General features: G+C 40.1%; 3 protein-coding genes across 6 annotated transcripts; all 3 read right to left on the reverse strand.

Moving 5' to 3' along the window:
* Window positions 1-244: 244 nt before the first annotated feature.
* On the reverse strand, window positions 245-10,189 carry LOC137258531 (GLIPR1-like protein 1). Of its 4 annotated transcripts, none has more exons than XM_067796241.1 (7): window positions 9,985-10,189; window positions 5,584-5,815; window positions 4,453-4,582; window positions 3,793-3,896; window positions 3,436-3,554; window positions 2,416-2,510; window positions 245-2,078 (listed from the first exon to the last, which is right to left on the reverse strand). In XM_067796241.1, exons 2-7 carry the CDS (start codon window positions 5,809-5,811, stop codon window positions 1,969-1,971), a joined length of 786 nt encoding a protein of 261 aa, XP_067652342.1. In that variant the 5' UTR covers window positions 5,812-5,815; window positions 9,985-10,189; the 3' UTR covers window positions 245-1,968. The 4 variants fall into 4 exon arrangements, with proteins under 4 accessions (XP_067652342.1, XP_067652339.1, XP_067652341.1 ...); XM_067796238.1 differs by lacking the exon at window positions 9,985-10,189 and adding an exon at window positions 9,350-9,493; XM_067796240.1 differs by lacking the exon at window positions 9,985-10,189 and adding an exon at window positions 8,101-8,371.
* A 2,422-nt stretch (window positions 10,190-12,611) lies between these two features.
* On the reverse strand, window positions 12,612-21,851 carry LOC137258325 (GLIPR1-like protein 1). The gene is made up of 8 exons (XM_067795960.1): window positions 21,555-21,851; window positions 20,174-20,405; window positions 19,598-19,733; window positions 18,930-19,033; window positions 17,606-17,718; window positions 16,890-16,984; window positions 16,471-16,500; window positions 12,612-13,591 (listed from the first exon to the last, which is right to left on the reverse strand). The coding sequence occupies exons 2-8, from the start codon at window positions 20,372-20,374 to the stop codon at window positions 13,482-13,484; spliced, it is 789 nt and encodes a 262-aa protein (XP_067652061.1). The 5' UTR covers window positions 20,375-20,405; window positions 21,555-21,851; the 3' UTR covers window positions 12,612-13,481.
* LOC137258616 (uncharacterized) lies at window positions 14,003-15,914 on the reverse strand. The gene is made up of 2 exons (XM_067796315.1): window positions 15,897-15,914; window positions 14,003-15,483 (listed from the first exon to the last, which is right to left on the reverse strand). Exons 1-2 carry the CDS (start codon window positions 15,912-15,914, stop codon window positions 14,101-14,103), a joined length of 1,401 nt encoding a protein of 466 aa, XP_067652416.1. The 3' UTR covers window positions 14,003-14,100.
* Window positions 21,852-22,625: the final 774 nt, after the last annotated feature.

Genomic DNA, 22,625 nt, shown 5'->3' on the forward strand with positions numbered 1-22,625 from the left:
ACTTCATCATATGAAACGTCATCTGTGGCCCAGGTAGTCGCGATGGTCACATGGTTAATCAGCCTCGATTAAGTCAACTAGGTTTAAATTAGTGGAGCTCTCGCTCCTGATAGATTCGATTTTGCTGAGACCGTGTTCAACGCTCCAAGCACCCATTCATCCAATACTGACTCACTTCCTTGAGTTTTGTTCCAAGAGACTGTATTCTGTCTAGCGCGTTAGAGATATACAACAATAACACCAATGTTACATAAGTATATATTTGAAAATGTAAAACAGTTCGAACATGTCACTGACATGGTGTTTGAAATTGAGCAAAACAACATGTTCACAGTGTAAAATGTACATTTCATGGCATCAATTATCACAGCTAACTTAAGGAATGTTTGAAACGTACCCATTTTGTTGCACTTCTATTCAGATACTACATATCATAAGTGAATGAGTGTGGTTTTACGCCGCGTTTAGCAATATTCCACCAATACCACGGCGGGGGACACCAGAATTGTGCTTCACGTTGTACCCATGTGGAGAATCGAACCCGAGTGTTCGGCGTGACGAGTCTATGCTTTAACCACTTAGCTACCCCACCGGCTCTCATAACCGCATGATTGATTAAAGCTTATCTTGTTATCTCAGCCATATTGTGTCGCATATGGAATAGACTTGATCCAAGTCTGTATAGAATGAAGAACACAGTTTATATCGCTAGTCACTGGCAAGACTAGAACGACACTCTATCCATGAATGCAACATATGTCCGACACAATCTACGTAACGTGTTTATTATATACCACTTTCCTCATTTTAGTTTTCTAGGCAGGTCTAACCCTGGAACAAATGACCGTTTTCCTTGCGAACATAAGTTCAGGCAGTGTATCTTCAAAACAGGTAATGACTCAATCACTCATGACACATGCTTGTTCCTTCTTTGAGCTGCATCATATACAGTGAGTAAGAGAGTGAATATGGTTTTACGCCGCTTTTAGCAATAATCCAGAAATACCAAGGCGGGTTATGATATACTCTTCAAAAAAGAAACTATACATGCTGTTTTGGAGTTTACATACTGAGTGCAACCCGATTTAAACATGGCATCAATAACAGTAAAATCAGCGCTTAACAAATTTCAAAAACATGATTATCCTGAAAGTGTATGGTAAAACCACACAGAGCTATTAAAGTCCAAGGTATCCCCTGAACATTGTTTTATCCTGTCAAACATGTGCAACTAGACGTCGAGCGTTGTCATACTCCAACCATCAACCGTTGACGTTGATAAAGGGATCGACGTGACGTTGAACTCGTCTTCTGGCAAAAAACATCTGGCTTCCCATTGTCAGTTGCGAACTGTCTGGTCGGAGATTCGGTGCAGTCTAGGGATGTGGATTGTTGTGGATGATGTTGTGGATCCGTGGTGTTTGAAAGAAAATATCTCAACCGGATGCAGCTATTCTGAGCGGCCGTGGTAACTTTCATTACACTCCCAGAAATGAGGTATTGAGTCCTTGGTCTGACTGGACACGCTGAAGTAAATTGTCACCCCATGCTGCGATGCCCGTCCACGTAAAGCGTTGTGTCTTTGAGCTTTTCATCAACTTGTCTATAGTGGCTTAAAGAAATGCATGTGGAGCACCATAGATGTGGCGTTTTAAAGCCTACAGTCTTAGGCTTCAGTTCAAGCTGATACATAATTTCTGGATTCACGTGCATTTCATATTGGGTGCGTTTTAGCTATTTATTACAGACGTTTCTTTTTTCAAACGTTTAGACGTCGGCAATCATTTCCCCACATGTTGGGATTCTGCATGGAGTGGTTTGTGTCAAATATTTTCCTAAAACTTTTTTATGTATAACATGTTTCCTCTGTTTCTGTACATATTTAGAAAAATATAGTTGTTATCCGGTTCAGAAGGATAGAAATGTTGCATGAGCCCTGTTCAGCACATGTATTCTAAAGCTGCGTCTCTAGTGCACACCGTTTGACCACAACGAAAACATCACCATAGTGATGATCAAAAACCGTGTCAGGTGACGACGTGATGCTGTCGACGGTGATGGGGCAACCTCTGTTTGGCCTAAACAAAAACAAAAAAAAAACATAAAAACGAATCACTTAACCACACCACTTTGATACAAATATAGTTATTCCACTGATTCATCGAAAACACAACGTAAATTATCAAAAAAAACCAGACATACCGTTATTTCATAAGAAATTACCTTTATTGAGTACCAACAGATGGTTTCAGTTTCTGGCGCGCAATGTCTTTTCTTAACCTTAGTTTACGCTCCAAAACTAGCGTCCCCACGATCGCAATCTTATTGCAGTCAGACCATGCCAAAACGAACATTCGATCATAATTGGATCTATATCTAGTCAGACTGGTTCTAGTTCTTAGACTGTTTACTTACTGCAGAGTCCATTTATACAATACTTGAATCCATCAGGGCAGTTGGAGCAGGCTGGACCGCCTCTGTCGTAGGGTTTACGTCCACGAATGTTTCCTCTGCAGGCCACAGGAAGAAGGAGCAGGATTAGAACTCATATTGGGAGAATACATCACTTAATCAACCTTTGTCTTGCTTGAGAATGTTAATATATATGACTTTGAGTATCAATGTGACGACAGGACACAAAGTTGCAGACATTATATTCACGTGTGGCATCGAACCAGTGACGAGCTACCGACTCAACCACTCGGCTATTATGCAATCTTTAGTCAAGCTCGAGTCCACGAAATCCCGCCTCACTTAATCGAACAGAAGAATTAAAACTTCAATCGTTTGGTCATATTACCGACGGAGTACTTTTAACAGAGAAGGGGCGATCGGGTAGAGCAGTGGCTAAAGCGTACTTGAGTACTTGACTCCCCACATGGGTACAATGTGTGAAGTCTATATATGGTAAAACGGACGTAAACCTAAACTCACTCACTCACTCACTTTAACAAAGCCATAACATTTGAAATAACCAATCATTATGCTGATTGTAAATTTTACATTAAAAGAGTCGAAAAAATCAGGATTTTTTCATATTACAATGATAGTAATTTAATTTCTGTAACATGATTTAGCAGCATGATTCACGTAATGCAAGCTAATGTGACACGTGACTCGATATAAACAGGACAATAAAAATTTGTCGCAAGAGGCGACTTCAAATTATGCATGTATTTATAGCGGGATCCGGTGATCAGACTTGGTTGACACGTCATAGTATCCCAGTTGCTCGTAGGTCGATGCGTATGATGATCACTGGATTGTATGGTCTAGATTCGATTATTTACTGACCGCCAACATATTGCTGGAATATTGCTCAGTGTGGAGTAAAACTACACTCACTCACACATTTTCAACTTCAACGGGTGCACTCATTCAAGTGTATCACACTGTACGGTGATTTACTGGGCGCTTCCTTCTCCGCGTACTTACCCTGGCCCGTAGTTGCATACTACAATATAACCGCCTCCATACTGGGTCCAGTCCAGACCGCGGGGGTTCGAGCAGTGTCTGATGCCACACCCCACAGCATAGGACTCCGCCCATATCACCTGGCAACAACAGGTAGCTTCACTATTACCTAGATGACAAGTGGTCAGATGTAAACACCTGTCCAGCAAACACTCTCAAAGAAGATCTTATTAGTTGTGAAAAAACCTACGATTTTGTCTCCTGTTTCGACTGTGGAACAAAGAGGTCGAAAAAATGCTTCATGGTTCGTTTATCCGGCCTATGCTAGGTACATACGACTAGAGATAGAAGTATGGATTATGGAGGTTTGTCGTGTACCTGTGTATAGTGGCCGCAGACTTTGGAACAATATCCACTGGAAAACGTGTAATATTTGATCTCGTCCGCCCAGTTCCCTACTGCCTTCTCAGCTGAGGGTAGATCTGTAACCATAGCAACATAGGACATTAATAAGCGTAAATGACGGCATTTCAGCTTAATGTGAGAGGAAATGTCTTCTACCGAATTGGTGAAAATCGCAGTCTGGGGAATTCTGTTGATAAACCATGGCTGATAATCAGGAAAAACGTAGGATTCCAACCGCCGAAAGTAGGATCCTTGTACCGCGAAGGGGAGCAACTCCATGAACCAAATCGCCAGAAAGAACAAGAAATCAGTGCGAACATTACGTTGCCTCTAATCATTATGATAGAGGTTGTGAAGCAAATGGAGTGAGTTTAGTTTTACCCCGCAAATAGCAATATCATAGCAATATCACGGCGGGGAAGCACATGTTTGTAACAAACACAGGTCCCCAGTATTGGTCAAGAAAACTGGGGTAAAGGAGACAAGCAGGATGCATCACCTGATGAGTGTTGGTCATCGTGACCACACCAGGTATCGCTGCCCATATTATTACCAACTGTTATTAAAGTAGCTGGGATATCACTATGTTGTAAAGCAACATTCACTTACTCAAATGACGTCATATTGACCTACCTGTTGCAGCATACAGGTTTTCTCCTATATAGTAGAACTGAGGCAGTCTGTTGTAACGGTTCTGGCTGTGGTCCCACACGCACCTGTCCGCCCACCCCTGAGCCATCTGAGCTAGGTTTTGGTCCCACACCTGTAAATAGCATCATCAGGTACAACGAACCTTGGATCAGGTAATGAACAAACCTTTCAATAGTGATGAAACAGACACTAGTGCAGGTGTAGCGAATCACAGCGAACCTCGCTTATCCAGACACTTATGTATTCTCACACATATGTATTGTCAGGGTATTGATCCGTGAAGATCCGGGTTAGAATTGGTCTACAGTATCACATGCTTGTCGTAAGAGGCGACTAACGGGATGGGATGATAATGCTCGCGTAGAACGATGCTCATGCTGTTGATCACTGGACTGTCTGGTCCAGGCTCCATTATTCATAGACCACCACCAAATTGCTGAAATACTGATGAGTGCCGCGTTAAACAAGCGATTAAAAATTGTTGGAATAAACATTAAGATATTGACACAGTTCACTGTTTATTACGAGGGAGGAGTGCAGGGAGAGGCACAGCCAGGCGTTAGAGAAGCACGTGCACAAGTGACGAGAAAGTTATATATTCATTAACCTGTGCTGTGCTGTTTCCACACTTTCTCGCACATCTGGCTGTCCCTTTCTATGCACTCCTCCCTCGTAACAAATAGTGAACTGTCTCAATGTTTTAATGACAGTTTCTTATACAACTTTTTCATTATAAGGAAAAATATTCTGCGAAAACCCCCAGAGAGTTGGTATGGTGTTCTGATTATGATCAGCATTTCATTGGGTATGTTATGTTTATTAGTTTTCGAGTTACACTGCAATTCATCGGTCCGCTTTTAAGGCAAACGGACTATATATACTTATTACCTATACCAGCACAAATTATAAATACGCACGGTCATAAGTACTAGTTTCTACTTAACAAGTAGAGGTATGATGGCTGACAGGATATCGTGATATCCAAGGTCGTATATGGTATGCATGGCCATACGTCATTCATCAACATTCTCTGACTTTAGGAGGACGCCAATAACCCAATACTTGAAGGGCGCACTAGAAAACGAGGACCTAGAGTTACCTCCCTTCTCTCACCATGAGCGTCATGTCGGTTGCCCGTTCCTCCCGTCTGTACTTGTTGTGCAGGTCTACAATGGCCGTCTTCTCCTCCACGGTGAAACCACGTTTATCAAGGCTCGCTCTCTTCTTTCTGAATAGTGTGTCCCATCTCTTCCCGTGAGGGAGCATGTTAGCTCCGTCTACGACGCTCATGAAGCCGACTACACACGTCATTACGACGGCAATGTGCACTTTCGTTGCCATCCCCCTGCAAAACATAGATTGGCTGTGATAATATACATTGACTCAGTTATTACATAGCGAATGTGGCGAATGTTTTACGTTAACGGTGGTATGTTAAATTGTTACTTGTCAAATTTAATTGACGTATCTATGTTAAGTCATGCCATGTCCGATGAGGTTCCCAAGCATGCATTGTTCTGGCTATAGCTACCAGTTATCACCACGTACCAGTTATCGCCAAGACCTGGCTGTAGCGCTTGATGCCAACACGGGGGATGCTAACACATGCGGTAGGGTAGCCTAACGGGTAAAGCGTCTACTCGTCACGTTGAGAACCCGGGTTCGATTCCCCACATAGATACAATAAATAAAGCTTATGATTCGCCTCGACACTTCAACAACACGAAGAATGCAACATCGATTTAACGTCAGAATTCCAGAAATATCGTTATTTGCGGTGGTGAACAAAATCATTATCGAGTCGATATCAAAAAGTACAATTCTCACCCGATTCAGTGCTGCGAAAGTATGAACACCATACCTTTTTGATAAACAAGGAAAGGATAGTAACGAAAGGATAGTAACGGAACGAAAAGCAGTGTCCATGACCTTTTCAATAACTCAAGGGCAGCTAATCTTACTTTTTACGCAAGATGGGAGTGGTTTCCCGTTCCGTATTACGCCATTGCCGTCAAATTAGCCATGCCCAAATACAATGTATGTTATGTTGTGACATCGCAGATCTCCACATATATTTCTTTTCGGTCAATGATTTTGTCTTAGTTTATCATTAAAATAATCTACACTTGGCTAACGTACTTAATTATGTTGTTACTGAGAAAGTGAATTCCCAAATATGACATATGTTGCAATTATGTTGTTGTTTGTTTTTTTCTAATTCTAAAATTAAATCTGACAAGAGACAAGAGTTTTAATCTATGCATTTTAAATATATTACAAGTATTCTTCAAACAGGAAAAATACACTTACTGAGGTATGTGAAATTTGCGTAAAATGTATTTTTAACAAAAAGAAAAAAAAAATTATCAACAAAATAGCGTAAAGAAATTAACATACCGTGGATAAGTATTTAACAACACATACATACATGCATTTTACACAACACTCCCACAGTCATGTCACTCTTTCATATCTTTACAAATCTAATGCTTGTGGGATATATTTGGGATTTTACTCCAAATAACACCGACTAGAGGCCAAACTATGTTTCATTGACAAATCATGGTACGTGTAGGTGTTATATCATAAGGAAATTTTATATATTTGTTATCTTTTAATTTTCATGATTATTAGGTCAATAACTCAAGACCCAAATTTGTTAATATATTTGTTTGTATTTCAATATTTTCATAAAACATGATATTTCTGTGGTTGCAGTATCACATTCTTAGATCATAAATCAAGATAGAATTAGAAAAAATAGAGAATAACTCATGACTTACGAGTGATTAATATCATTTCCGTCTTCCACGTTATCATTTCCATCAAAGATTTGTGTTGTTGTTGGGTTTTGTTTGTTTGTTTATTTTTTGTAGTTGTTTTATTTTGTTTTGTTTTTGGGGTTTGTTTCGGGATTTTTGGTTTGGTTTGTTTGTGTGTGTTTTTTTTGGGTTTTTTTGTATTTGGTTTTGAGGTTTTTGTTGTTTTGATTTGTTTTTGTTTGTTTTTGTTTATTTGTTTTTTGTTCTGTATTTTTTTCATGAAAATTCTGAAAGGTGCTATTAAGGAAGGAATGTCAGTTGTGTGCAGTAATCAGTTCCACGTTTTATTTTCGTTGCATGCTATGGGCACTTGCAGACAACTATAGACAGGAGTCGAGTTTATGAAATTTCTACCCCCAACGTTGAAGAGTTCGATCGTAAGTAAGATCGCGATCGTAAATCCATGCTGTCTTAAGATAGTCTTTGTGCAAGTGGTTTACGGTAATTGTATGATGATTGTAAACTTCATTGTATTGGCCTAAAATTGATTGTAACTTAGATTGTTCTGTGTAAGCGAGCCCAGATTTACAATGCGGCATAAAACATCAAGGACGTACAAGGTGGCGATGTGGACGTTGTTCGTGGTGAAGGGTATCAGTGAAGAAACAATGAATGTATTAATTATGATCGTTCTCATTTGTTTGAAATGATTTTGTTTTCTTAAGCAATGTGATATGTCTCGTGACTAACAGCAAAACGGGGACATACATACATACATACATACATACATACATACAGACAGACAGACATACATACATACATACATACAGACAGACAGACAGACAGACAGACAGACAGACATACTCACTGTCTTTGTCAGCCCATGAACCCCTAGTGTCAGATGACGAACTCTGACAGTCTAAACGTCCTTGCTGAATACTTCACTTGAACATAGCTGTCATGTACAAATGCTGCTTCGTATATTTCATTACATAAACAGTCCATTTATCCTCATACGTCATCAAATAATGTATCCGCATATCCATTTGCGGTCAACGTCACCGACAACTTCCCATGTATACGAGGCGTCAGCCACGAACCAGGAAGAGGTCGAGTGGTGGAAGTCACATGGTGTTGACAGTCTCTCATTTGCATACAAAAAGTATCACAACAGCTGCCTCAGCAGCTTCCGTTTGTCGAGGAGGACACATGACTCCGTCACATGACATACAAACTGATGTATACGTGTGTTTGTTCATATGCGTATGTATGTCTGACCCCAATTTCTCTAAACAAACTGTAGTCTGAGTTTTGACTTAGGTTCGAGTTTTTACTCAAATTTGAGAAAATACATTTCCCAGAATGTACTGAAATCGATATGAAACTCAAAAACAGTAGTGAGTTTGAGTTTTGTGAATATATTGCTGAAGGTGTTTGAGCATTTTCTATTTTTAAAAATGCATTTGAGTTAAAAATAAAGCAGTTTCAAATTGCCAAACTCAGTTTGAAATTTGAGTAAATACTTAAGTTTGTTTCGAGAAATCGGGGCCTGATTGCAGTTTCAGTCAAAGGAAAGGAAGGATACTGAACAATAGCTACAACGCAGTGATGCGAACCAAGTGAAGGACGATAGGAAGTGAGATAGGGAAGGGACATTACGATTTGATGTGTACTGTCGATGAATCAGGGCAGTATGAATGTGTCACATGTTTATTCCCTGTCGCTGGCCTGGTGTCTTGGATTTTAACGTAATTCATATTCGATTTGTTCAGAAAATCCGCCGCCGATAAAGAGTGCTGACAGCGGCATAAAATAACATTCACCCACAGAGAAATATTCAAATGTATAACAGGTATCTTGATTCATCCCAAGTATACGAGATACAAAAGACAAAATATTGTGGATGTCAACTTCTTTATTGTTCACACATTTCTGGGCTATTCCTTGCCCCTTCGTCAGGTAGATCCACGTTTATTGTTGTGTAAACAATAAAGAAGTTGAATACCGACTTCTGTATCCCTCTCTAGAACCTCATACATGATACGTAACTACACAAGATTATTGAAATACACAGTGTACGCCAAGAGTACGTCTAAATAAAACCGCGACACACCTACCTGGTCGACACGCAAAGAAACCCGTAATGAACAACCCTCCCCAAGACTGCTATACAGACGTACGATGTCAACCAGGGTGGCATACTTTATGTTGGCCGTAGGGCGTTCATTTACATCAGAACGATTCGTGGACTTCATATACACAGCCCAGTGAGTTCGGGTGTTTTGTTTATGCTATGAACATGTCACGTGACCTTGCTGATTTCCACGCTTCGCTGACACTGAACTGCAAAATGGAGGTTCACCCAGATTAATCACGGCGGGCAATATCTCGTATATTCGATAGTCCGATATTGACATGGGTTACCATGTACACTTTGTCACAACTTTCAAAAGGTTTCGAGGCTGTGTGATATATACTTGAACACAAAGGCTGGATTTGTAAAAGATGCGTACAAAGTCAGCGTTAAACTGACACAAAGCTGTACATGTACAACGAGTGCGCTTCACCCACCAGTCGATGTAATTTTCAATTTCACAATACCATGAATACTACACGACCCGAAACCCTATTTGTGACATACAGACACAGTCACTATAGTTTCTTTGTAGAAGGAAGTATTAACTCATCGCACAACGCTACGCTCACATCTCGTTATACCGCGTTATCAAATTCAAATTCACCCAGTACTCACCTGTAACCTGTTGTTCAATCACACAGGCGAATCCATACGAACTCATATATCAGCTTGAACTAAGTTTCCTCAGTATTTTTATAACATTAAGTAAACATCCCAGCGTGATAATCTCAACTTGCTGTGTGAATAGTGTGAATAGAGTCCATCTCACAATACCTAGGTCACCGTACTCTCCATCGCAGCTGCTGACGCTGTTACTGCCACCGGGATTACTCAAATATGTCCCCGCTGGGTGACATAAAGGGATATTCGACTCCACAGGCGGCATGTCTCACATCTAACTGTGTAGATTATACAGTTCATGCACCAAATATAATGCCGCCATAATATACCCAACAAAAATGTTTGGGATCTTCGTTTTTTTATTTACGATTAAAACTATTTAGGAGATTTATCGGAGTCAAGCAATGTTGATATGATATTATTGAATGTTTTGAGAGTGCATCACCATTTGCACTTCCTCACAACCACAGTTATTGGAATGTAGTCGCTTTTGAAAGATGACAGGTGTATGGCATGTAATTTGCATGTATACGATTTTCATTTTAAAACAAACGACTAGAAACAAAAACTAATAAATGTTTGATGCAAGATGAGTCTCAAGATTAATGTCCTAAGTGATTTCCCGACCTTCTTGAAAAAACGTCAGAATCAAGAATGGGACCCAATGCATGTGTATGGGATTACTGCCTTGTGCACGTGCATATCATGCGTTGTGTTTAGGGGTGGTAACAGAGGGAAATGGTGGTGCGTTCATAAGATGTCTGTCCTTTGTTAACGTTTACACTTCCTATCAAAATTGAACGTTCATTATCCCCTACGTTTTTAAGAGTATAGTTGTGTATCTTACTTCCTAATAATTTACAAATACTCACAAAACTGATAACTTTGTTGCATTTGTTTGGTTGGTTGATGTTTAACGCCAGTTTAGTAATCACCATTGTTACGATAATAAGTTGCCGTGGCAAGAAGTATAAGAAATCCCATATAAACCAGCAAAATATAACACTGACAAATCTAAAATATTCAATAATATGCACTGAGCAGACAAATAGCAAGATACAACGATTCACAATAGAGGTTTCTAGTATAATGCAATTGAGTCAAATCTAAAGTAATGGGTCACAAATATCATATCAACTCACCAAAGTTTTCATTTTTAGTGAGCAACAGTTATACTAAATGTTACTCAGAGAGAAGGCTGGAATATACGTGAGGTAGGAAGAGGCAGACAGATGACACAACACTAGTATAACTCTGAGTGTAAATCCGTGTGTGTGTGTGTTTGTGCCGTCAACACAACAACCAGTCTTATATATGCAGTCAAAGATTGCTGAACGTTCGCGTTTACCAACAGTCAAAACTCACACTCATATACGGAAGAGTGCCTAAAGGGAGGCAACTCTTAAAAGACGTGACGCTAAAATACTGCTACCGACGATACGAAGTGTGACCCACTAATAACTATCACTTAATCAATAATAATACAAATTACAGAAAATACACCCTCCTAGCAACATCATGAGCATCGACCAGCGCAACTACAGCGCATCTGGGATGCCCAGTCCTGGTAGTCGCCTTTTACGACAAGCATGGTTTTTTGAAGACCACGTCTAACCAAGATCTTCAGAGGTGATTTTGTTTTAATTTGTTCTTTAGACAGTCAAGACTCGTTAATCCGACATCGGCCGTTGCACTACAAATTGTCATGGTCAGTGAATACCTATAAAAAAAATAAAGAATAAACAAGGCTAAAATAACATGACATTACCATGGAAGGGCAAACTAACGCAAAGTGAACAGCGCAGTAGAAGTTCCACAGTTTAGATTTTTGTAATTTCTTCCTAGTTTTATATGAGACATATGTTAAAGTGCCTGGGATACCCGGACTGTGTGTCTCTGTTATTACGGAGAAGCTTCATCAAATGTAGATATCCATCTGTTGTTTGCCCTCCGTCGCTTTGTTCAATGCTTGCAATCAAATGTATCTATCCATTTATTGTCAGTCAAGTATTACTATCCATCTATTGTATTTACTCCATACGTATTTTACTACATGTGCACATACCTCAACGAATGCGTCTATTCATCTATAGCTTGTCCTCCATGCGTTTGTTACTACAGATACCTCAACGAATGCGTCTATTCATCTATAGCTTGTCTCCATACCTTTGTTAATAAAGATACAGTACATCAACGAATGAATCAGTCTATGTATTCCTTCACCTTGCGATACAAATGTATCCTTCTATTCCTTGTTTTCGGTACCTTTAAAACTGTTTCACGGGAAATGCAAGAACCAGGGGTTGATATCCATCTGCCTTTTTTCACACTGCTAAAAGTGAATGATCAAGATTGTATGCAAGATTTACTCGGTTTACAAGTACGTATGGATTTGCGAGTGTATGTGTGTGCCAGTGCGGGGGTGTACTAGACGTGGCTTAAATGAAAGTGATTGTGTCTTCTGGACTTGTATATAAGGGATCGTATCTACAGATTGTAAAACAGGATCGTCTCTTCGAGGCTTGCGTTACAGGATCGTCTCCACGACACTTGTTAAACAGGATGTATCTGTCCGTTTCACGTGTATAACCAAGTCGTTTAATTCAAACATAAATATCAAATACAAAAATAATAATTTATTCACATATTATCGGAACATATTTACAAAACACAGATTTTCTCGCACAATATTTCTCATTTACGAAATGATACAAGTATCATAAACTAGTATCTTATAAAATAGCGGATGTAAATCTCTACATCTCCCAGCGCAGTCGTCTACGTAGAAATTGTTCTACAAAAATATTCTTTTCAAAAACTGTAAAAAATGCATAAATACTCAGGCAAAAGAAACTACACGCCCCTAATTGATTGGGGCTAAAATTACACCGGTGGGGAAAAGTGATATTCTGTTATGATAAGAGTGAAATAGTTGTGTTTTTTACGCGGCGTTTACCAATATTCCAGCAAATATCACGGAGGGGAACACCAGAAATGGATTGTATCCACTGGACTCCTATTGGGCATCGAACCCGAGTCCTCGGCATTACGAGCATAAACTCTAAACACAAGCCTACCCCACCGCTGGCTGAGTAGTTCGATCCTTGTCCGATTTACTTGGGTTCGTTCACAGATATTTGGCCGCAGATTTCATAATTTGTTTTTCTTTTTTTTTTTGAGGGTATATATTTCATCATTTAACATTGAATATATTGTATTTAATAAAGATACTTGGCAGACAGTTCACATTAAAGCGCCAAATAAAAACAGTACGCGTGCATTGTCAGTTGGCATGCAGCAAAGAAAATGTGCAATTTTTCTAAGAACAGAAATGGTGTCACTGACGCAATCGGAACAGCGATAACTTTGTTCATTCACTTGCTAAAGAAGTATAGTCATTGCACTGCATGGTACATTTCTAGAAGAAAAATAATAAACGTTTTGTTTCCATGGTAACGTCCACGTGCTGCCGGGTTACTATGATTCTGCAGCTATACCATTACCCTGAGCACAAGGTGGACGAGGAAGAACACACAGATGTATCCCGCAGTGAATGGACGGGTCTGAATGGAAGATCCAATAGTGACCTCTGTTGTAGTTACTATGGAAACAGAAATGGCATATGAGATATTATTGTTAGACAATTGCGAGAAATGTAATCTTGAAAGAAGGATATCATTCAACATAACATATGTTACATTTGGGATTACACTTTCGTAGTAAAGTACAGATTCTAGTACCTTTTTTCAGTTGAGTCCCATCCAGGATTCGAACCCACACCCTCAGGATCAGGCAGCTAATCGCCAGCACACTCTTAGGTTGTGGCTTCGAATCCCGGATGGAACTCAACTCAAAGAGTACTAGAATTTGTACTTTACTAAGAAAGTGTAATCCCAAAGTTACGCCTGACCTCGTCAAATGGCATTGTATAGTCATAGGATATCATTCGATGTTACGTTCTAATAGAGGTACCGGTGAGTGGTATAAACCGAGATAACAGGAAAAGTGACATTTAACATTTTAGGGGCGGTAGTAGTAGAAGAGAAAGTAGGAATTGTTGATACATGTACATACACTTTAGGAAATGAGTTTGTTTAAAATTGCCTCGGTTCACCAAGCAGAAAATGGGTATCCGATGGGATATACAAATACCCCTAGTAGAATAGTAGTAGTAGTAGCAGCAGCAGTAATAATAATACAAGAAGCACTAGTGGTAGTAGCAGCAGAAAGGGTAGTGATTGAATCAGTAATAGTAGCCGAAGAAAGAGTAGCATTAGAATCAGTAACAGTAGCCGCAGTAAGAGTAGTGATTGAATCAGTAATAGTAGCAGCAGAAAGAGTAGTATTAGAAACAGTAATAGTTACAGCAGAAAGAGTAGTATTAGAGTCAGTAATAGTAGCCCCAGTAAGAGTAGTATTAGAATCAGTAATAGTAGCAGCAGTAACGGTAGTATTAGAGTCAGTAATAGTAGCAGCAGTAAGAGTAGTGATTGAATCGGTAATAGTAGCAACAGAAAGAGTAGTATTAGAGTCAGTAATAGTAGCCGAAGAAAGAGTAGTATTAGAATCAGTAATAGTAGCAACAGAAAGAGTAGTATTAGAGTCAGTAATAGTAGCCGAAGAAAGAGTAGTGATTGACTCAGCAATAGTAGTATCAGAAAGAGTAGTGACTGAATCAGTAATAGTAGCCGCAGAAAGAGTAGTGACTGAATCAGTAATAGTAGCCGCAGAAAGAGTAGTGATTGAAACAGTAATAGTAGCCGCAGAAAGAGTAGTGATTGAAACAGTAATAGTAGCCGCAGTAAGAGTAGTGTTAGAATCAGTAATAGTAGCAGCAGTAACAGTAGTATTAGAATCAGTAATAGTAGCAGCAGAAAGAGTAGTGATTGAAACAGTAATGGTAGCAACAGAAAGAGTAGTATTAGAGTCAGTAATAGTAGCCGAAGAAAGAGTAGTGACTGACTCAGCAATAGTAGCAGAAAGAGTAGTGATTGAATCAGTAATAGTAGCCGCAGAAAGAGTAGTGATTGAAACAGTAATAGTAGCCGCAGTAAGAGTAGTGTTAGAATCAGTAATAGTAGCAGCAGTAACAGTAGTGACTGAATCAGTAATAGTAGCAGCAGAAAGAGTAGTGATTGAAACAGTAATAGTAGCCGCAGTAAGAGTAGTGTTAGAATCAGTAATAGTAGCAGCAGTAACAGTAGTATTAGAATCAGTAATAGTAGCAGCAGAAAGAGTAGTGATTGAAACAGTAATGGTAGCAACAGAAAGAGTAGTATTAGAGTCAGTAATAGTAGCCGAAGAAAGAGTAGTGACTGACTCAGCAATAGTAGCAGAAAGAGTAGTGATTGAAACAGTAATAGTAGCCGCAGTAAGAGTAGTGTTAGAATCAGTAATAGTAGCAGCAGTAACAGTAGTATTAGAATCAGTAATAGTGGCAGCAGAAGAAGAAAAAGACCGATGACGAAGAAGAAAAAAGAAGACTAAAGAGGACTGAAGAAGAAGAACTGAAATTCAAACATTCTATCATCTACTCCTACACAACGAAAACAAAACAATTTTTCTATCAAACTACTTTCATGTGTTTTCTATCGCACTCACTATCCTGTGTCGTTGTTTGCGTTGTTGTCGCTGTCGTTGTCGTTGGTTTTGTAGTTGTAGCTGGATAGAATAGCGACATATGATAATAGCTAGATAAAAAATACATCATATCGTATTTGCAAATACGACCTTATATGACACCTGTTTTGACCAATAATAGCAAAAACGGTTACTGTAATAAACAAGGCCACACTAATGTGATTGTTTGTTTTTCGGAATCAGCAATGATTTTGTGATGCGTTTGTAATCAAATTCCAATAACCGCAATGTTCTATAAACTTGAATCCAGTGAGAAACCTCCCTACCATAGAAACATCTTCCATCCCAAGAGGTTCGTTCAGAGGTAATTCATTCCATTGAGAGATACAGAAATTAGAGTACTAAGTAAGGATGAGATATGTGGATGAACAATTTCTATGTTTACAATGAAGAGCGATTCTAGAAGTTGGGCAGATGGAGAATGAGAACTATTCTTTAATTCAACTTCTTTATTCTATGCCAAACCTCGCCAATCCAGAATAAAGAAGTTCTATATCCATAAAACTAGTCCTCATCCTTCAATGAAGAGCGACGTTTCAGTGCAGGTTCTAACAGTTATCAAACAAGTGATACTGGCTTGTTATCTTAATCAGTTTCTCGATGGTAACTGTACCCCGTCGCTCGTGATTGTAAACAAAGACGTTGTACATCCTTATGTCTCATCCTTACTTGGTAATTCATAGCTGAATTCAGCATTAGACCATGTGTCTAAGGACACTTAATGCTCTGTTTTATGAACATTCTTTGTTTTACAAAACCGCATCAGCCTACACTACTGACTTCGGAGGAACAAATAAACACTTTGTTGCAGCCTAAGGGTATTAAATGATGTTGACTCACGTGTTGGTTTTGGCGGAGGTTCAACCTTACCTATAAACATAAAAACATGCGCAAATAACCATTCAGTGGTAGAATGAGTTGCCTTTAACACTATTCCAGCAATATCATGGCAGGGGACACTAGAAATGTACTTTACGCAATGTAATCATGTGGGGAATCGAACGCTGGTCATCGGCGTGACGAGCGAACGCTCTATCCGTTAGGCTAACCGATGCCCCAAACCATCCAAAGATACTGTGAAAACAACATCTGGAGGTAATATTTCCACTGAACTTTCATACAGAACTGCTTTATGACCCTATTCAATGAAACACACCACGAGATGGATAACACAATAATTGTTTACATAGCTATGTGCATAATTCTACTTCCGCTCGTCGTTGTGTGGTAGTGCATGACCGAAGGACACATGTACTCACTGCAGAGATCGTCGTAACAGTAAGGGAAGTCGCTGGTGCAGTTGCTGCAGGGGACGTTGCCGCGAGTGTAGGGTCTTCTATTACCGATGTTGCCGCTGTGATGGCCCGTCATGGACAAACAGCACCAATCAGGTGAATATATTGTAGAGAAACAGCGACACTCTAATCAGCATTGTAAGAATAATCGAAAAGAGTGATTGAGTTTAGTTTTATCGCCGATCTTAGCAATATTCCAGCAATATCACGGCGGTGACACCAGAGTATTAAATGAGCTTCACAATAGTGCCCATGTGGGGAATCGAACCCCGGTCTTCGGCGTGACGAGCCTTAAAATATAGGCTGCCACACCACCCTAATCGAAAAGAAATACAACATATTTAAGTTCATCGAAATGATTCAAGGATCCAAAAGATTACTATTGTGAAATACATTATGTAATAAATGCAATGAAATACTAAAAATACCAACTCCCGTAGATAGTGGCTGATTATTCGGTTTGTTGTTTAACTCCACACCCAGCAATATTACAGCGTTTTGTCGGCGTTTGTTATGTAAATAATTGAGTCTGTGCCAGACAATCAAGTGATCAACAGCATGATCTTCGATTTCCGTAACTGGGATACGATGACATGTGTGATCTTTTTCACGGTACCCGTTGATAACGACTTGTGGCTTGTCAAGTTTCGGGTATTCCCCTTCTCATGGGTGTTACTTACGCTGGTCCGTATATACAGGCGATGAGGTATCCCCCCTGCGTCGGCCGTGAGTTTTGTATGGTGGGGCAGTACCGGATGCCACACCCCAGGGAATGCGTCTTCGCCCATACTACCTACATCAGGAAGCGGAACGAGTATTGTTTTACGCCGGTTTTATAACAGAATGGATGTCGTGGAGATCGGGTTCAGTTTTACGGAATTCGCATACACAGTCAAATCTCGATGAGTCGAATGCCGGTGTCTCGAATATTATGCATAACCCGAAGTACAGGTCGGACCCGATCTTTCACTGCTATAAATGTCATCATTTTCGATTTCATGATAGACGAATTCGTCTCATAAATACACACGATGACTCGAGCAGGAAATATGGTCCCATGTGGTTCAAACAAAGAACAATGATGTATATATAAGCCGAAGTCCTAATAGTATAATGGTTTCTATTTGCTGCTTGGTTTCTCACTGTTTACCGGTTGTTTACGTCAGAGATTTGTTCACGTCACCACATGAAGTATTAGGGCTATAAACTGCACTTTTGTCCAATACCAAATCTGACTGTCCCCAAACGAGGGAACCGGACCTTTATTGTGTCAGCCCATTCTGTAATACAAAAGCCCTAAACGAAGCAAGTGCACATTTTCACATCTACTTGGACTCCTGTTGGACCCGATAGTCTGTCCCACAACCAGATTATTTTCCCTTCCGGACGCTCAATGCTAAAATCCTAAATGAAGCAAGTCTGTATCTCATCAGGAATCTCCCATCTTACTGGGGCTAATTTCAGTTCAAAAGGGACTCGTTTCTTCCTCGCAAACGTAAATGTACTTTACAAAATTTACAAATATCCCTAACTATTTTTCTCCAGTATACATTCAGAGATTATGAGGACTCGAGGAAACTGCCAGTATCATATCCATGCATTACTTCGAGATGGCCTGCCACATTAACCAGCGTTTGACATACTTGCCTGGCTGCCTGCCGTATTTCGAACACGGATGTCAAATTCTCAAATTCACTTGCCCAGCGGTCCGGTTACAGTTTAGATATGCATGTGAAGCTATATTCATCATATTTCAGGATAACAATAAAGGTAAATATAATCATCACTAATTCACAAATCTGAAATACACAGTTAATTCTTTTCTTGCACTGGCATTAGATTGTTTTCAATATTTGACCAAATTTTCAAAATTTGTGGGCAAAGTTTGGTCAGGGTTGACACGTCTTACTTCTAACCAGCCCTATGGTCTGGCTGATTTTTTTTAGATTATACCCTGCATTGAATCGACACCCCGACACACTCACTGCACTATGGAATATATACCTGTTTGTAGTTCCAGCACATTTTGTTGCACAGACCCGTCTGGTACTGGTAGTGGTTCTTCTCAGCTGCCCACTTGGTCGCAACCTCCTCAATGCTGGTCAGAGCTGAAGTAAGACGGTGACATAAGGAGCTGTCGGAACATCCAGAGCTGGGGCTCCTTTAAGGAAGCAACCTTTACTAAGGTTAAACTTAACTCCCATTCTGTATCATTGCACTAAGGTTATCTTAGTGACTTACGATCACCTTAGTGCTTGGTGAAACGAGGCCCTGATTTTGACGTACCCTAACAGCCATGCAAGATTGCATAAATTGTTAAATAATACTGTATAAAATCTTAATAAATCGTATATCACGCACAGGTTGATCCGCAAAACCTTTACCACATCATTGGCAGATGAAAATATCGTCTAACGTTGATTTATGATTACTGATACAAATAGTGACATAAAACTAATCTACAGGTCATTTTTTGATCCTGCAGGAAGGTACAGTAATATTCGAGGTCATGTATGACCACAGGGGATGATCTTGGCTTTGAATCCCTTGGAAACAATCCCTAGTTTCCCAGCACCATTGGTTGCGGCTTTAACTGAAATGTTGTCCAAATTGTTCAATAAATACTCAAAAAAACAACTCCCGCTCTCATTCGATTGGAAATGTCACCGTACTTGGAGACATGTAGATATTCTGTGAAACGCGGCTAAAGCCGTCCACCAAGTTCTTCAGCTCTGACTGGGGCCTCTGCGTCCAAACACAGTCGTCCACCGTCTTCTGAGCCTCGGCTGCCATTCCGCTGTGCCATGTCTGAAAGAATCATTCGTGAACGGTCTTCAATCTCCGTGATGAAAACTAGACCTGTGAACAGTTATCGTCACCCTGGAACCATAAAGATTCAACACTGGTTCGACCGAAGCACGACTAACTTAACAATAAACCAAAATCAGGAAAGTAGTGTCATAATCTGACCTAAGGTCATCACCATGGAGCAGCCAATCACGGGCCCAGGGCGCTTGAAGAAAATCCCAGGAAACAGAATGCATTTGGTTGTAAGAACAAAATAACGGAAGCAAATCTTATGAATGGATAAATGAAAATTGCTGATGACTTCCGATGCCATGAAGTGTCATGACCACTCCACTCGGTATACCATTCGATACTACCCTGTCGGCCCATAAATCAGATACATTCACACAGACGATCAATGACGTCCCAGACCACCCTTTTCGTTAAACCTCTACACCCACCAGCATGTTCATGTCGACTGAGCTCTCCATCCTTCGTAGTGTGTTGTGAACATCGACGACTTCCTTTATCCGCAGCGCTGTAACCTCGAGGTCCGGCTGCTGTTGTCGCTTCCCCCTGTAATGCGACCGACGTTTGACGTCCACACTGTCAGCCACGTTCAGGAGAGCCAGCACTAAGCACAACGCAGTTTCAGGTCGCATTGTCGTGATGTGTCCCTGTTTCCGATCACAACTGTAACATCATCATCATCATCATCATCATCATCATCATCATCAATATTTACACAGAAATACAAATAACTAAATGCAGCAAAGAGGATTCGGGACAATCAAGATAAATTCAATAATAATTAGTTGGTTTTATAGAGTGAGTGAGTGAGTTTAGTTCTACGCCGCTTTTAGCAATAGTCCCACAATGTCCCAGCGGGAAACAGTAGAAATGTGATTTTATAGAAAACTACAAGGATAGGTTTGATGCATCTGCGGGTGTGTATTGACATATTCCAAAGACTTCTATCAGTGATCATTTCTATGACGCCATCTGCATAGTCTTGACCAGGCTATGGACGCACTTCTGAGTCACAATAACATGCAAGTAGAAGTCAGGAATAAGGTGAGTGAGTGAGTATGGTTTTACGCTGCTTTTAGCAATATTCCAGAAATATCACGGCAGTGTACGCCAGAAATGGGCTTCACACATTGTGCCCATGTGGAACACGTCTTCAGCGTGGCTAACAAACGCTTTGACCACAAGGCTACCCTTACGCCCCGTTAATAAAGAATCGAGCTACCCTATCATCATATCGTATGTGATGCTGTGGTTGTGCTTGAGTTCAAAAGACATGGTTTTAGATATTGCTAGTATTATTATATAGCCTCCATAGATTGCACATGTTCAGATACTTCATGAAATATAATCTCGATCAGTGTGCATGATTGGGACTATTCAACAAATACTAGTTCCGACGTGAATGCGATGAAAGGGGAGACAGACATAAAACTGTTGAAAACGTACGTAAAATCAACACAAAACTTTGTAAAGTTTGTATTAATGGGGGTTAGGTTGATGTATGATAGAAATATGTTACACATGGGTTCCCAGTTAACCATACACAACAATATGGTTCAAGGTCTATCCTAGTAGAAACAAATCTGAGCTTGACATTACCACTGGCTTTAAATATAACTCTGCTATGACAGCGCTTTACAGCTGAACAATTCAACACATCATGGTGAAGTAATACCCCCGATGTACCACGTCTCAGTCCAGCTACAATGGTAATACGTCACGATGATGTATTTTGGACATTGTAAAGAAGCTACAGAATTAACCAACACTATTCACATTAATAGGCATTTCTTATAATTCAAAACAACATACCTTTAATCTATCAGATGTTGTTTCAAAACAATCTAACTTCTGGATACCGTCATCCCACCCTGACTTCAGCTCCTAACAGCATCAAAAGGTAAACTCCTTACAGTACACCAACAATATACGAGTCGAGAAGGGGTGTCATGTCACAAATATCCCGACTCAAAACCTGTTGGGGACAAAAACGTAAACGTGCCATTCAACTGGATCTCTCGCAGACCAAACGTGTACTTGAGTTTGTGAATAGATCGCGGCTCGGAGTAGTGAAAGCGAATCTTTGCATACAAAGGAAGTGTTGTGACTGTCAGGTCATGTGCGAGTTGGTGACTAACTTGCCGGGCTGGTGTAATTCCCGCCTTCTTCACAATATATGTAAATGGGTCGGTCGTGTCAGGTGGAAATCTATTTAATCTACTGTTTTTAGAACGTCGATATCGTGGGAAAGGAATACCTGCGTATATTGGGTTTCCATGAAGTACCCTGAGTTTTTTGTATATGCTAGAAATGAATATGATAACGTATTGAATGTTAATTTATTAAATACGAGTTGATATATTTTAGAGAGAAAGAGCGAGAAATTGGAAACATCAGTTATCTGTATTGTCAGGTGTGAAATATATAATGCGTGAACGTTTCTGAATTAAACGTAAACCATTTCACGTACCGTGTCGCCTCCGGGAATGACAGGTATGTGTAATTAGGCCGTGACAACGTCAGAGACAGGTGTCAAGAACTGCGCATTAAACAGTCATGGCCCAGTGACCAGGGTAGGTGTGGTTGGTGTAGCCAATGCAGACGTTGTATGTGTCTGTATGTGAGTTTAGGTATGTGCATGTGACTCAAAATGTGTGTGTCTGTGTGTGTGTGTGCGTGCGTGTGTATATGCGTATGTGTGTGAGAGAAAGGGAGAACGTAACACGTAACTCCTATTGTGTGTGAGAGATAATGTGCGTGCATATGTGTGTGTTTGAGTTACTTTGCATAATATGTGTATTTGTAGGTGGGATGTGTCTGTGTGTATATCAATATGTGGAGCACACATGCGAGTGTGGACTGTTTACGTGTGTTGTGCACAGG

Source organism: Haliotis asinina, chromosome 12 (genome assembly GCF_037392515.1).
Source record: "Haliotis asinina isolate JCU_RB_2024 chromosome 12, JCU_Hal_asi_v2, whole genome shotgun sequence".
NCBI classification, from domain to species: Eukaryota; Metazoa; Mollusca; class Gastropoda; order Lepetellida; family Haliotidae; genus Haliotis; species Haliotis asinina.